General features: G+C 52.7%; 2 protein-coding genes across 2 annotated transcripts; one reads left to right on the top strand and one right to left on the bottom strand.

The window, feature by feature from the left end:
• The first annotated feature begins 278 nt into the window (after nucleotides 1-278).
• On the top strand, nucleotides 279-3779 carry KLK4 (kallikrein related peptidase 4). The gene is made up of 5 exons (XM_047712335.1): nucleotides 279-347; nucleotides 1631-1793; nucleotides 2190-2440; nucleotides 2527-2663; nucleotides 3188-3779. The coding sequence occupies exons 1-5, from the start codon at nucleotides 287-289 to the stop codon at nucleotides 3338-3340; spliced, it is 765 nt and encodes a 254-aa protein (XP_047568291.1). The 5' UTR covers nucleotides 279-286; the 3' UTR covers nucleotides 3341-3779.
• A 6024-nt stretch (nucleotides 3780-9803) lies between these two features.
• Nucleotides 9804-14385, bottom strand: LOC125089862 (kallikrein-1-like). Its single transcript, XM_047712336.1, is given in 6 exon segments — nucleotides 9804-10004; nucleotides 11041-11108; nucleotides 11111-11164; nucleotides 11320-11600; nucleotides 13010-13166; nucleotides 14340-14385. Coding segments are annotated over 6 exon segments (762 nt in total). The 3' UTR covers nucleotides 9804-9848.
• Between the last annotated feature and the right edge of the window lie 963 nt (nucleotides 14386-15348).

Genomic DNA, 15348 nt, shown 5'->3' with positions numbered 1-15348 from the left:
CTTCCTCCTTCCCTTCCTCTCCACCTAATTCTCTTTCCTTCCACTTCTCTCTCCCTCTCCCTTTATCTCTCACTCTCTAAGTCTCTCTAGGTTCTGGGGCTCTGAGCCAAGATCTCAGACCTACCATGTGTGTGTTGGGAGGCAGGGGTGGTGTAGGGGTCCTAGTCTGACTAATAATATTCTAGGGGGACAGAAAGAGAGGGAGACTGAGACAGAGAGAGAGATTTGAGCTGTAGGTCTCCCCAGACTCATCAGAAACTGACCGTCTTGTGCAGGTGCCGAGGTCATGACCACAGCAGGAAACCCCTGGGGCTGTTTCCTGGGGTACCTCATCCTTGGTGTCACAGGTATCTGAGTGTGTATGTGTGTGTCTGTCAGTGCCTAGGGGCACAGGGTTTGTCCCTGTGCAGGTATGACTCAGTGTCCTCCTCGGTGTGACTAAAGCTGCCTGTGTGACTGCCGCGTGACCATGCTCTCTGGTTAAACACGTGTGATTCCTTGTATCATAGGGAGTTTGTGTGTGTGCAACTGGTGCACTGTGTGTGTGTGGCTTTGCACACCTCTGTGTGCGACACAGAGTGGTGAGCTGTGTGGTCTAACCAGCGAGAGGCGGTGCGTTAGGGACGGAGGATTCGGAGTGTCTGTGCCTGGGAAGATCCCGAGGAGTGACAAAGGCGGCGGACGATGCTGTGAGGACGGGGGAAGCCCAGGGACCGCGAACAGGGAGGCTGTGCTTCTGGATGTGTCACCCATTGCGGGGAATCTGTGCCCACTTCCTGAGCCTCTGATCCAGGGATCCCCAGGGACCCACGTCAAGGGCGGCGTGATGGGGTTTCTTTGGGAACTGGCTTGTTGTTGGTGCGACTGCGGGGCGGGACCCAGGGCCACAGAGAGCGACACTGCTTGCTTGAGCGTCTGGCTGCGTCACCCTTGTCTCTGCACCCTGTTTGAGGGTTTGAGTCCGCTGTTCTGGGGGACCGTGGCCCGGGTAGTGCATGAGCCTGGCGTGTTTCGTGGGGGGGGGGGGGGGCGCGGGGGGAGGGAGGGAGAGAAAGACCGACATAGGTAGCAAATGGGTCTCGGAGGTGGGCGTGACTGGCTCAAAGCTGCAACACCCCTCTCGACGAGAGACCCCTCTCCTCGGCTCTGATGGCTTCCGGACTCCCAGCCCACCCCAAGAAACGTCATCTGGTCCATAAAAGCCCTGCGCCAGGACCCCACCCCCAGGAGGCCTGGTCCCACCTCCTGATCTTACCCTAGCATTCCTGACTCCGCCCCTAGGAGCCAGACTCTGCCCTCAGGGTCCCCGACTGCACCCATGAGGCCCTGATCACGCCTTGGCACCATAGCGGCCCCCGAAGTACTGGTCACGCCCCCTGCACCGAGACCTCCCCCCACCCCCGCCTTCAGGACCCTAGTCCTGTTTTTTGAGCCTGCCCCCCCGGCCCCTCCCCAGCCTGGCCCACGCCCCTGCAGCGATCCCTGCCCTTCGGAGCCCTGGTTCCATCCCGAGACCATCCCCAGTCCTGCCCGCACCCTCGAAGCCCTAACCACGCCCCTAGCCCATGGCCACGCCCTCAGGAGCCTTGGTTCCACCCCGAGCCCGCCCCTAGCCCTCGTCCGCCCTCAGGATCCTTGGCCTCGGCTGGCGGCGGCCACATCATCAACGGCGAAGACTGCAGCCCACACTCGCAGCCCTGGCAGGCGGCACTGTTCACGGAAGACGAATTCTTCTGCGGGGGTGTTCTGGTGCATCCGCAATGGGTGCTGTCGGCGGCACACTGTTTCCAGGAGTGAGTGCGGGGCGGGGCGGGGTGGGGGTGGGGGAAGGACCGGACCCGGCAGCCCTGCCGCTGAGGGGAGGGGCCTAATATCAGGCTCGGCCTCCGTGCTAAGAGCGGAAACGTCTGCGAAGCGAGGCTCTGCTTGGGAAGTGGGGAAAAGAGTCAACCCAGGGTCGAAATCCCATCTCAGCTGCCGAGTCACTAGTGAATTAAGACAAGTTCTTACGGCCGGATTATTGATTGTGTGAGTGACGGTTTGAGATCATGGCTGGCTAGCTCTTAGCGTCGAGCTTAACAAGAGGGTGAGGTTGGGGTCGGTGGGTGGAGATGAGGTTGTGCTTGAGCGTGGCCATGGAGATAACGGTGTAGTTGCCACAAAACTAACCGGTCGCCCGTGTCCCTCAGCTCCTACACAATCGGGCTGGGACTGCACAGTCTCGAGGCCAACGAAGAGTCAGGGAGCCGGATGGTGGAGGCCAACTTCTCCATACAGCACCCCGAGTACAACAAACCCTTTATCGCCAACGACCTCATGCTCATCAAGTTGAAAGAGTCGGTGTCCGGGTCTGACACCATCCAGAACATCAGCATCGCCTCCCAGTGCCCGACTGCTGGGGATTCTTGCCTCGTTTCTGGCTGGGGTCAGCTGGTGAATGGTGAGCTCCTGAGTGTGCGTTTGCCGCCCTCCCTGAAGGGTTCTCCTCCCAGCCGGAGGGGGCTGACCCAGAGCTCTGCGTCGCAGGCAGGCAGCCCCAAGTGCTCCAGTGCGTGAATATCTCGGTGGTGCCGGAGGAGATCTGCAGTGCCTTCTACGCCCCCGTCTACCACCATAGCATGTTCTGCGCTGGCGGAGGACAGGACCGAAAGGACTCCTGCAACGTGAGAGATGGGGGAGGGGAGGAGAAGGAAGGGGGGAATGGAGAAGGGAGGGAGGGGCACGCAGGGAGAAACCCACCCCGGGAGATAGAGGGATGGAGAAACAGAGTAATAGACATGAGCTCACACGCACACAGAGATACACCTCAGGGAGAAACAGAGATAGACTCAGAGATGAAACGCAAAGAGAAGTAGGGGGGGAAACAGAGTATACCAGAGATGCAGAGAGGCACAGAGACTCAGGGAGTCAGAGACAGAGAAACAAGCCATAGGGGTAGATAAAACAAACAAACAAAAAAGAGTGAGAGACAGAATAACAACAAACCTAGGAGAATCAAGCAGCCGTTGAACCTCAGGGAGCAGAATTCCATGTAGTCAGGGCACTGGAAGGGGCCTCGAAGGTGTACGTCGCTATCTTTTATTTCCCTGTCTTTGTCTCTTGGTGTCTTTGGGTTCCTTTCTTGTTTCAATCTGTCTCCACGTCTCTGTGTTTTGGATTCTCTCTCTCTTCCTCTCTCCAAAACCAGGGTGACTCTGGGGGCCCCCTGGTCTGCAACGGTTCCCTGCAGGGCCTCGTGTCCTTTGGACAAGCCCAGTGTGGCCTACCCTACGTGCCAGGCGTCTACACCAACCTCTGCAAGTTCACTGACTGGATACAGAAAACCATCCAGGACAGTTAACTCCTGGGACTAGGACCCAAGAAACCGAGCCCCCAATATATGTTGCGGAAGGGATTCAGGACCCTGGGTGTCCAGTGCTTTCCTGCCTGAGACCCAGGAGTCTACACTCCCAACCCCCTCCTCCCTTAGCCCCAAGAATCCACTCCCAAGAATCTTTTCCTGTACACAGTGCCCCCTAGTGGCCCAATGTTGACCCAGCTTTACCAGTGGCAGAGGGTGTTGGTTTTTCATCTTTTTGTCCTCTTCTCTTAAGCCCAGAAATAAAAATCTAAAAGAATCACAGGTTCTGTTTGAACTGTCCTCCTTGCTTCCAATCCTATTCAAAGGATTCCAACAAATAACTTTTCCTTCTTGGGAACCAGGAGAGCCACTGGATTCCCAAGAGAGGAGATTTGCTTGAGAGGTTAAGAGAAACTGATTCTGTGGATGTCCAATTTCAAAAAAGCCAAGTCAGCAAATGGCAAGTTAATGAGATTTTCTTGCTTAGTTGTTGTTGTTTTTAACTTTGGTTAATCTGTTTTGGTTTTGTCTTCTTAAACGTATTCGAAGAAATTTTCATTTGAATCTGCCTCAGAACCCTCCTGCTTTAACTGGGGCATGGTGGGAAGGATCACGGAGAGATATGGAGACTGAGGGCAGAGATGGTGGGAGACTGAGGGCCCAGGAATATTTGGAATTAAAAAAAAAAAGAATATTTGGAATTATTATCATACTCTTCGTTGATATATTATATCCATAAGAATACACTGCTAAGAATGTCTATTCAAGAACGTGTTAATAAATATATTATTTGGGAATCTATTCATCTGGAGATATTCCTCAAAATACATAAAGTAAGGAGTGAAATAACTAAGAGTGAAGTAAACAAATTCCCACTCAGAGAAGAGGATTTAAAGATGGCTCTTAGAAAATAATAGAACAGGAACCCCTGGCTGGTGCAGTTGGTAGAACATGTGACTCTTGATCTTAGGGTTGTAAGTTCAAGCCCTGCGTTGGGCATGGAGCCTACAAGGAAGAAAGAAAGAAAGAAAGAAAGAAAGAAAGAAAGAAAGAAAGAAAGAAAGGAAAAGAAAATAATAGAATGAAAAAGATAGAGATGAGTAAGGACATAGATGATCAATAGGATTAATAAACTCTATTTAGGAGCACCTCTGTGGCTCAGTGGGTTAAGCCTCTGCCTTCAGCTCAGGTCATGATCACAGGGTCCTGGGATTGAGACCCATATTGGCTCCCTGCTCAGTGGGGAGCCTCCTCCCCCACCCCTCTCTCTCTGCCTGCCTGCTTGTGATCTCTCTCTCTCTCTCTCAACTAAATAAATAAAATCTTTTTTAAAAACCCTCTATTTAATGGTTAAATAAGATGGGATCCGGAGGGAGACAATCCATAAGAGAATCTTAATCTCAGGAAACAAGCTGGGGGGTGATGGGGGAGGGACAGGATGGCTGGGTTATGGACACTGGGGAGGGTATGTGCTATGGTGAGTGCTGTGAACTGTGTAAGACTGATGATTCACAGAACTGAGCCCCTGAAGCAAATAATACATTACATGTTAATTAAAAAAACTCTATTTAATGGTTATATATAGAACACTGTACCCGGTATCTGAAGAATATACCATCCTTCCAAAAGATACATCTACCAGAATGGCTAGAATTTAAAAAGAATCACAAGTGATTGGTGCTGGTTAACATGTGGAGTGGCTGTAACTCTCATACTTTGCTGAGGGGGCATAAATGGTACAACTGCTTTGGAAAACTGACCATGTCTGAAAAAGATGAGCATACCTCTACCCCATGACCAGCAGGTCTACTCCTAGGTATTTATGTAAGAGCAATGAAAAAAAAAAAAATAGACTAGACAAGAATGCTCATAGCAACATCAAGTTCCTCATAGAAGAATAGAAGTTCCTCATAATAGCCAAATTGGAAACAACCCAAATGTCCATAAAAGGCTGAACGGACAAACTAGGAAGGACATAGTCATTCAACGGTATGCTACTCCATAATGAAAAGAAATGAACTGTTGATAGACCCACCAATGGAGGTGCAGCTCGAAACTCATTATGCTGAGTGAAGGAAGCCAGACACAAAATATGACATACTGTATGGTTCCTTTTATATATGAAATTCTAGAACAGACAAAACTAATCATAGGGTGGGAAGAAGTAGGTGTAGAAACAATGGGAAGTGATGTAAGAGAACTTTTCTGAAGTGACGGAAATCTTCTAGAACTTGACAGGAGTGTGGGTTACAGGGGTCCTGCATTCATAGAAACTCATTGAACTGTACATTGCACTGTATATACCTCAATAAAAAATTATACTTTAATTTAAAAGCTTCATACAGCATCTACAAAAAGTGACCAGATACGGAGCTATGAAACAAGTCTTAACAATTTTCGAAGTTATAATATACAGAGTATGTTGTCTGACCACAAGGTAATTATGCCAGAAATCATGACAAAATGATTATGCAGAAAATCCCCACATGGCTTTTTTTAGAAGATTTTTGTTTATTTGAGAGAGAGAGATCAGGAGCAGGGGGGAGGGGCAGAGGAGAAGCAGACTCCCTGCTGAGGAGGGAGCCCCTTGCAGGACTCTCCATCCCAGGACCCCAGGATCATGACCTGAGCCAAATGCAGACGCTTACCTTCTGAGCCACCCACATGTCCTCCCCATGTTTTGATTTTTGAAATATACTTCTAAGTAACCCACAGCTCAAAGAAGAAACCATAGTGGAAATCAGAAAATATTTTTGGTTGCATGACAAGGAAAATACAATGTAATAAAATATAAAATATAACCACTAAAGAGTAGAAATAGGGTATATTAAGTCCAAACAAACAGAAAGGGAAAAACAAGGGGGAAAAATCCCACAAAATTAGATGATCCCCAAAAACGTAGGAAACAGGGAAAAAGCAAAACAAATAATAATTTTAAAGTAAGAAAATATTAATAGTGCCCAATACGTCAACAATCCACAATAAATGCAATTGGTTAAACTCAGATTAGAATGTAAAAGTCTGTTCTATGCTATTTATTAGAGACACACCAAAAGCTCATGGAAAAGTTGAAAGCAAAAAAAGATTTACCAAGAAATATTACCCCTAAGAATGGGTAGCTTTACTGGTATCAATCAAATTAGACATTAATACTAAAACCATTACTAGGCAGAGTGAGTCACTACAAAGTAATAATTCATAAAAAAATTTATAATGAATACAATTCCAAATTTGAATATTTGTAATGAAATAGCTTCATAATACTTAATATAAAAATTGGTAGGAGTACAGGGAGAACTGGAGCAATTCATCCCATGGAAGTGTGAGATTTCAATGCCACTATCACACCGAGGATTTGGTATCACACAGACCACATTCTCCAGCCATGATGCAAGAACATTAAAATTCAATATGCACATCAACACAATACCCATATGCACAGAAGTTAAAATGCAACCACTCATATGAATAATTCATGATAAAAATTAAATCATAATGGACAAAAATGGATGAAAAAATCATCATAATGGAAATTTTTAAAAACTTAGAACGGAATGATGAAAATGTGACATATGAAGACTTGTGGGGAGCAGCAGATTTATAGCTTTGAATAATTAGATTAGAAAGAAGAATGGGCGAATATAAAGGAGCCAAGTGTTAGAAAAAAAATAGCCAATAAACCTAACGCAAAGGAGACTGAGGTGGGGAGACCTCCAGAAATGAAATCGGGTGCTAGCTGGAGGTGAGAGCAGCCTGGGGCTCTGGGTCAGAACTCAATTTCAAAGTGCCTGTCCCCAGCCCATGCTCTAAACACCCTGATGGGGGTCTGGGAGGTGGGTGGGCTGAGGGGTTGTGGACTGGAAGAGAGCAGCATCTGACCCCCATGTGTCCACCTGTCACAAGGGTGGGAGAGCCTGCGGAGAGGAGCTTGTAAGTCCCCCTGTGGCTCCAAGAAGCAGTGGCAGATTGGAGCCCAGCCAAGCCCAGATCAGCTAGGTGAGTGAGGGGCGGGCTAGTCTGTGTCCTGCCTCTCTGGCCCCCACATCACCTTCTAGGTCTCTGACGTCTCTGTCTCTCCATCTGTAAGTCTGCGTCTGTATCTCTGGCTCAGTAATTTCTCTCTCTCTCTGTCTCTGCTCTGTCTCTGTATCCCCCAGATGCAGAACCCATCCGCTCTCCTGTCCTGCTCTGTGTCTCCATCACCTGATTCATCCCAGATCGGACTTGCTTGCCCTTTCTTTCTTTCTTCCTTCCTTCCCTCCTTTCTTAAGATTTTATTTGCTTATTTGTCAGAGAGAGAGAGAGAGAGTGCACAAGCAGAGGGAGCGGCAAGCACAGTTCTCAGAGAAGCAGGCTCCCTGCTCAGCAAGAAGGCTGATGTGGGACTCCATCCCAGGACCCTGGAATCCTGACAACCTGAGCCCAAGGCAGATGCTTAACCGATTCAGCCACCCAGACCGACCGCCTTCTCTCTCTCTCTCTTTTTCTCTCTGAATTTCCGTGTTTCTGAACCTCTCTGAATCTCGTGTTTCTCTTTGACTTTTTTCTTTATCACTGTCACGCTATCTTCCCTCTGCTGCCGCTGTTCTAATGGTTGCTGACACTTTCTCTCTTTTCCTCCGAGGTGTCTCTCGTTCCTGTCCTCTCAGGGCTGAAGTCTCAGGGCTGAGGATGAGGTGTCCTTCCTAACCCCCTTTCCTGCAGCCTTCCCAGATCTCCTGGGAAACAGTGGAAGAATGGAGGAGGGGGATGGACAGGCCTGAGCTAAAGGCCCCGCACTCACCTGAGGACTCGGTGGAGCCTGAGACTCCCCCGTGACTCTTGTATGGGCGGAGAGGACCCGTGTTGCCGAGGGAAAGGGAGTGAATGTATGTGCACCCAGGCAGGTTTTGCAACTGTTGTGTCTGAGGGTGGGGAGAGGCGAGGAGTGTGGGGAGAGAGGTGCAGAAGAGGTGTCCTAACGTATGGCTTTCTTGACTGGAGACTGTGTCCAGGCCTCACCTTCGTGAACCTTCCTTGGTCCTGACCCCGCCTGCTGAGCTCCGGCCCCGCCCTGAACCCTGGCTCCCACACTTTGTGCTCTGACCCAGCCTCTAGGCGTCCAGGCCAGGGCCCGGCCAAAGCCCTATCTATCACTAACGGCACGGGGTGCAGACCACACCCAAACGTGGCCCTGTTGCAAGGAGAGGGACTCCACTGCCTGCCCTGTGGGCGCTCTTGAAGCGGAATGTAGACTTTGGGGCGGGGCCTGGATTGGGGGCGGGGCTTCATCTATGGGGTGGGGCCTGAGTAGAAGGGGAGAGCCTTTCTCTGAAAAGGTTTCCAGCGGAAGTTAAAGAGGGGTTGAGACCGGATGGGTTTGCGGTGGAAAAGAGATGCGGCTGACATTCGGGTGGGAGCGCAGATGAGGGGAGGCTGCCGCCGCGGGCGTGCTGAGGCAAGGAGAGATGTGCTCGTCTGCGGCAACTCCAACATCCAGCTGGGTCCGCACAACCTTGGTGGGGACCGAGATTCCCGCAGCCAGGACCTCACGCTCACCAAACCGAACTCAGCAACCACGGAGCTGGAGCCGCACTGGGTCGGCACCAGCATCACCACTGGTGTCCGGCTGGCACTTACATCCCACAGTGAGCTCTTCAGTCACTGTTGCTGTCCTTGCGCCCGTGGGGGTGGGGGTGGGGGTCTGTCCCTAACAGCTCTGTCCCTAGTCCACATCTCCGAGTGTGGATCCTGTCCCTAGGCGACGGCCCAAGCTTCCTGCAGTGGTGTCTGAGAAGGACTGCCATGGAGTTCCCTCTTGATTCACTCTCTTTTGGGGGCCTCAGGGGCAGGGGGCGGAGGTAACTGTATTCCTTGGCTCATGCACCTTTGACCCAGCATCCATGACCCATCCTCCCACTGTGTTTATATTCAACTCATTGACTCAGACTCTCAACTAATAACTAATGATTCCCTCTCATCCCCATAAACCACTCTCCTTCCCACAGACACCCCTTCTGGTGTCTTCACTGGGCATCATGACTTGACTGTGCTCTACAGAATGAGTACTGTGGGCGCATAGTGTAATTTATGTAAGGCTGTTCTGCTCCGTGACTCATTGTGTGTTCACACGTTTTCACTCACGGCTGTGCTTTCATCCTTGGCGTGCACGCATCGGCTTTGTACTTCCGACTCTGCTCGGTGCCGTGTGGCGAGCACCTACCACATGTCACTGTCCACCTGCCCAGGGTGGACACCCATCCCTCCCACAAGAGCCTGGCCACCCCCGCCTTCAGTGTGTCTGTACAACCTGTGTGAGAAGGTGTTTCCAGACACTGCCTAATATCTCCTGGAGGTTGGGGGGTTGCCCCCATTTGAAAGCCACTGGTCTTCCCCGTCTCTACCCCTGACTCCACACTTTAGGACACAGGCCGGGTGGGTCCCTGAATTCCACATCTAGAAAGGACAAACGATGCCAGAATTTGCTGCTTATTCTATTTAACTAAGGGGAGGGGAAGGTCAGAGGCATTCAGCTGTTGTCCAACATGGTCTCTTTGATCCATTGCAAATAGGGCATCACTTTGGTGTAGACGGCAGGCATACTGGGGCTGTCACATAGAACATGGCCCCTGGCTGGGATTCCCTGAAGCACACCATCGCAGATCAGGGGGCCCTCCAAGTCACCCTGCAGCACAAAGGGGAAAAGGAATGTTAGCAAGGCCTTAGGCTCTGCGTGCAGAGTACCAGCTCCTGGGCTCACAGAGCACAGACAATGACACCCCAGCTCTGGGGAAACTCAGAGTTGTCTCCAGAGTCCACTGCCAGAGGGCTGGTAGGATTCCAACAGAGAGGACAATAGCTTGAGTCCTGGCCAATGGGGAGAAGACTTCAGGGTCTAGTTTCCGCACAGTGGGGAGGGTCCAGGAGAATAGTCCCAGCAGACAGATCAATGGTGAAAAGAAGTGGGATCCATCTACCGGGCCCTCCGACCTTGAAGGCTCATCTCTGATGTCACCTCTCCCCTATAGCTTCCCCGGGTCCCTCAGAAGAGTGGCAGTCACCTCCCCAGGTGGCCCCAGGTGGGGTCCCACAGGAGGGACCCCTTCCCTCTGGTGTCACCTCTCCCCTTGCTCACTGGGCTCCATCCGCGCTGGGCTCGCTGACACTCTCACACACACCAGGACCACTTGCCCCAGGGCCTCTGCACCTGCTCTCCCCCACATTCCACTGGGCTCACCCCCACCTGCCGCAGGTGTCCACTCAATCCCACCACCTCCCTGCCCTGCCCCTCAGCTCACCGGCCATCTCCCCCGGCTCCATGATGTCTCCTTCTGCCCCACGGCACCAGCATCTCCTGACATGAGAGCAGTGCCCCTCACGAAGCCCCCCACCACCATGTGAGGGACACAGACAGAAACAGTGAACGTGACACAGACAGCAGTGACTGCTGTCTTCCCAGGGGCTAGGTTGGTGTCAGGCACGCGGTAGATGCTCAGTAAGTACGTGCTGCCTGGAGGAAGGGATGGACTGTGATGTGGAAGACTGAGGTGCGGGTGGTGCCTGGAAGGGGGTGTGGGATAGGGCAGGGGGCACGCAGGCACTGGGGTGGGGCTACAGCTGGACAGCAGTGGGACCAATGCCTGGTTAACCCTTGCACCCCGGCCCCGAATCTGGGTCTTGTCCCCCAGCCCAGGTGGTTGAGGGGGGAGAGGCTGGCTCACCGGGCAGGTGTCACTGTTGCCCTCCAAAGGGCCAGCACACAACATGTGATCTGTCACCTTCTGGATGATACATCATTGGGCAGGAGTTTGAGGTCCATACACTGGAGATCGCCAGTGTCTGAGACTAGGACCAAGAGAAAAAAGAGCTGTGGCCAGACCCCAAGTGGCTCCTCAGTCCTCCTCCTCCCTCAGACCCTGAGTCCAGTTCCCAGCCCCCTCCTCCCTACACCCAGGTGTCTGGGCTCCAGGCTGCACGGTCCGGCTCTGGTGTACACTTACCTGGTTCAATGCTACCCCAGCCAGAGGTGTAGCAGGTGCTCCCGGGTTTGGGTTCCTGGATGGGCAGGTCCAGGACCCTCACGGCGTCTGTAATCTGGGCGGGCTCTGCCAGGCGGAGCAGCATGAGGTCGTGGCTGTAGTCCTCTCCCGGGAGGCGGGTGTGTTTCTTCAGGAGACTCAGGTTGAATTTAGGGTGTGGGAAGTTTCTAATATCCTCGAATAATTGGGCTGTGTCTTCATGCTGGAACAGGCTGCGGCGACCCAGCCAGAGTTGGTAATTTCTGGGGAGAGAGGGAGCCCCAGGGAATGAGGAAAGTGAAGGGGGAAGGGAGATGGGGCCAGGGAGGGTCCTGAAGACAGAGAGAAATAAGAGGCAACCGTGGAGAGAGAGAGAGAGCCTGCGGTAGGTAAAGAATTCGTCACGGAAAAATAGAGACCTGGGGAAAACAAAAGATGGTGACAGCATGAGAGGCAGATCCAGAGATAAAGAGAAGCAGTGAAAGAGAGAGCTTGAAACAGGAGAAGGAACGAGGCAGAGGGTAGAACAGGGAGCCCGAAGGAGCACAAAGGCGACAAGAGAGGAAGCGAAAAGGCGGCGACCATGAGGAAGGGTCCCAGGAAAGAAAAAAGAGTAAAAGAACAGACAGGAAGGAGCAGCAGGCCCAGTGCGACAGGGACAGGAGCAAGGGGAGAGAGGGAGGAATGCAGGCAGGTGGCTGGTGCAGCCTGAGAGAGAGCAGGGAGGGAGGACAGGGAGGGAGGACAGGAGGGGCTGGGAGGGGGCCTGGGACTGGCTCAGCTGCAGCAGGGGCTGCGGGGTTGGCTCTCCAGCAGCGGGTGGCCTGGCCCCCAGCCCAAGGTCAGCAGCCCCCTCCCTCCCAGGACTTCCTCCATCTCCTACCTCTACATCCCTCCACTACCCCCTCCCACCCCGGACTATTTCCACTTCTCCTCCCCCGAGCTCCCCTTACTAACCTTCCTCCCCCTCCTCTTCTCTACCCCCTTCTCCCCGTCTTTGGCCTCCTCTTTCTCCTCCTTCTCCTCCTTCCTCCAGGGCCCCCACCAGACTCCAGCTGAAACCAGCCCTTCCCTGTGTCCCCTGGAGTGCATCATTGTCCTGGAGGGAGGGGCTGGGCACATGAGAAGCCCCCTCACACACACACACCCACACACACCCATATCAGGAGAATCCCTTCCTTTTCTCCGGGGGTCTCCTTCAGTCCCATCCTGGGGGTGCTCAGCAGCAATGGGGGAAAGGGAGTGTGGCAAAGACCCAAAGAGACAGATGGGGCAGAGGCATGGAGGGTGAGACCTACAGTGACAGGGATGCAGCTGAGGGACCCAGAGGTGGACAGACACAGGGAGACACACAGAGACCCTGAGACAGGAGAGGGAGGGAGACAGGGATAAATCATAGACAGACAGACAAACGACAGAGCCAGTGACTGAGAGACAGAGACACAGGGCGGGGAGACAGGAAGATAGTTACAGAGAGAGACACAGAGACACAGGCTGCCATGGGATGTCTTCCCTGTGGTGGTCCCTGCCACTCTCCATGGGCCCAGACCAGTACCATCTTTGTTTCCCTCAGCCCCCCAGCCTCCCCTGAGGTAAACCCAGGGTCTGTACCCAGTTGCTTATTCCTGTGGGAGCAAAGACACCCCCTCCCAGACCCCATGCTCAGACTCACTTGTACATGCACTGGGCAGCTGTGAGCACCCACTGTGGGTGCACCAGGACACCCCCGCACCTGACACTGCTGAAATTGTACACAAGCGACAGCCAGGGTTGGAAATTATTACACTCCAAGCCTCCGCTCATCTGGGACTGGATGGGAGCCACAGCACCTGCAGAGGGATGCTGGGTCAGGGCAGGCGGGAGGAGATGATGGGGCTGGGAGGGTCTAGGTTAGGAGAGGGACACGGGCCGCAGAAGAGCAGGGCTGAGGTTCTGGGGAGATTGGCAAGGGGTTCGGAAAAGGTCTGTGATTTTCCTGCAGTCCCTTAATTGGGTTGGTGATGGGTCCTGCCTGGGAAGACATTCTGCTGAGACAGACTATACCCCAGGAATCAGAAGAAAACAAGGCAGCATCTGGAGAAACTTGTGGTGTGCAGGTCAGCTGTTTTGCAGTGATCTGGGGGACAGCTGGCTTTGGTGGAGGTGTTGGCTCAGAAAAGAGGAAGGGGATTTAGAAGCCAGTGTTAAGCAGGCACCTGGGTGGCTCAGTGGGTTAAGCCTCTGCCTTTGGCTCAGGTCATGATCTCAGGGTCCTGGGATCGAGTCCCGCATTGGGCTCTCTGTTCAGCAGGGAGCCTGCTTCCCCCTCTCTTTCTCTCTGCCTGCCTCTCTGCCTTCTTGTGATCTCTGTCTGTCAAATAAATAAAATTAAAAAAAAAAGAAAGTAAAAGAAAACCAGTGTTAAGGACTCCAAAGGAGAGGGTCATGGATCATGGACTGGGAGAGAAGAATTTGAGTGGTGCTAAGGGGTCTCAGTCTTAAATATCTTCTATGCCTGTGGTGGGAATTTGGGGTTCTGAGAAGGTTTCAGTATTTAGGGAATGAGGACTGAGAGACGACAGCTGAACAGGAAGGGTCACCTGCGGGCTCAGGAGCCAGAGCACCGGACCTTGGAGAACTAGGAGGTAGGACAGGAGGATCAGGGTCCCTGGGTCCAGTGAGGAGGGGTTGCTGCTTGGAAGAGTTGGGGAGCACCGAAGAGAAGAGACAAAGATGGCTCCAGACTGCGCGTGTCCAGAAGCTGTCTGGGGGTCACTGGGAGGAAGCAGGCAACCAGTGTGGCAGTGAGGACTGTGAAGAAGGTGGCAGGGTGGAGAGCTAAGGAAGGTTCTGGGGTGGGGGTGGGAGAGGCAGGAAGAGACTGGTACCCAGCCTGGGCTGGACTGTGGGCGGGAGGAACAGGCTGCATGAATGGGGAGAGTGGCTGGCCTTGTGGGGGCGTCAGGGTGAGAGCACCATGAGAGTCAGGGTCCCTCTCCCTCTTTCAAATCCATTCTACTCACCAGTCCACCCCAGGGACATTGCCAGGCACAGGACCAGGAGCCACATGGTGACAGAGTGTTCAGGAGCTGGCAGACGGTGAGCTAGGAGCTGGGGAGCCTTTAAAGCCTATACCCCCATGGCCACACCCCTGATCTGCTGCCACCAAGAAGCTGGCCAAGGCCTGGCCCTGCTTCTGGGTGTGGACAGCCCCCACCCCCAGGGCTATGGGAGGGATGAAAGAGCAAGCACCTGTTGTTCTTAGGTCCTTAATCACGCTGGATATATGCCGGGCTCTGAGGCCAAATGGGCCAGGGCCTACAGCCCTGCTGCCTTGCTCTTGTCAACACAGGCAGTGAGAGGAAGCCCGAGAAAACAGAATCAGCAGCACTGGAGAATCAGGATTCCTATTACAAGGCCTCCAATGGCTACACTCCAAGAGAGATTTCACAACCCAAAGCCCAGTGGACCCTCAAATACATGCACTATGTCCCTAAAGCTCTCTGATACCTCCCTGAGCCAAGATGCCTGTCCCCCAACTTCCCACATCCCTGAAATACAAGCTTGGCTTTCAGAACCCCCGTACGTCCAGATGCAGGAATGAGTTGACCTACTAAAATGTTCCCCTCAAAATCAATTCTTGGAATGCCAGAGATCCACAATCCCAACATTACTGGACTCAGAGATATGAAATTCCAAAGGTATCCTGGAGCGAGTCTCCTAGCACCCCAAAATCCAACGTTCCCCAGAACAATTCAGAGGTACCAACATAGACCCCCTCCCAACTCCTCATTCCTTAACCTGGACATCTGATGACCCGGGACACCCAGATGAGCTGCACATCCAGGTCAAGAGAACCCTCAAAGAATCCAGTGGCCCTGCTCCAGTGAACATTTAGATCACAGGGGCCTCGTTAATACACCTCAGGATGAAGTGGCATTGACAATCACATTTTGGAGTCTCAGAAGAGACTCAAGAACTAGAGCCTTTCGGGCCTCCAGTGTTATCCTACGTGCTATGGACAGAATGTCT

Source organism: Lutra lutra, chromosome 17, assembly GCF_902655055.1.
Source record: "Lutra lutra chromosome 17, mLutLut1.2, whole genome shotgun sequence".
In the NCBI taxonomy this organism is placed as follows: Eukaryota; Metazoa; Chordata; class Mammalia; order Carnivora; family Mustelidae; genus Lutra; species Lutra lutra.
This window is presented reverse-complemented; position numbering and strand designations above follow the sequence as displayed.

Excerpts from the sequence above, each read along its gene's own strand:
- KLK4 (XM_047712335.1), top strand. The coding sequence starts at position 287 with ATGACCACAGCAGGAAACCCCTGGGGCTGTTTCCTGGGGTACCTCATC. Across the intron at positions 1,794-2,189 it reads GCGGCACACTGTTTCCAGGA|CTCCTACACAATCGGGCTGG; the intron begins GTGAGTGCGGGG and ends CGTGTCCCTCAG. Across the intron at positions 2,664-3,187 it reads ACCGAAAGGACTCCTGCAAC|GGTGACTCTGGGGGCCCCCT; the intron begins GTGAGAGATGGG and ends CTCCAAAACCAG.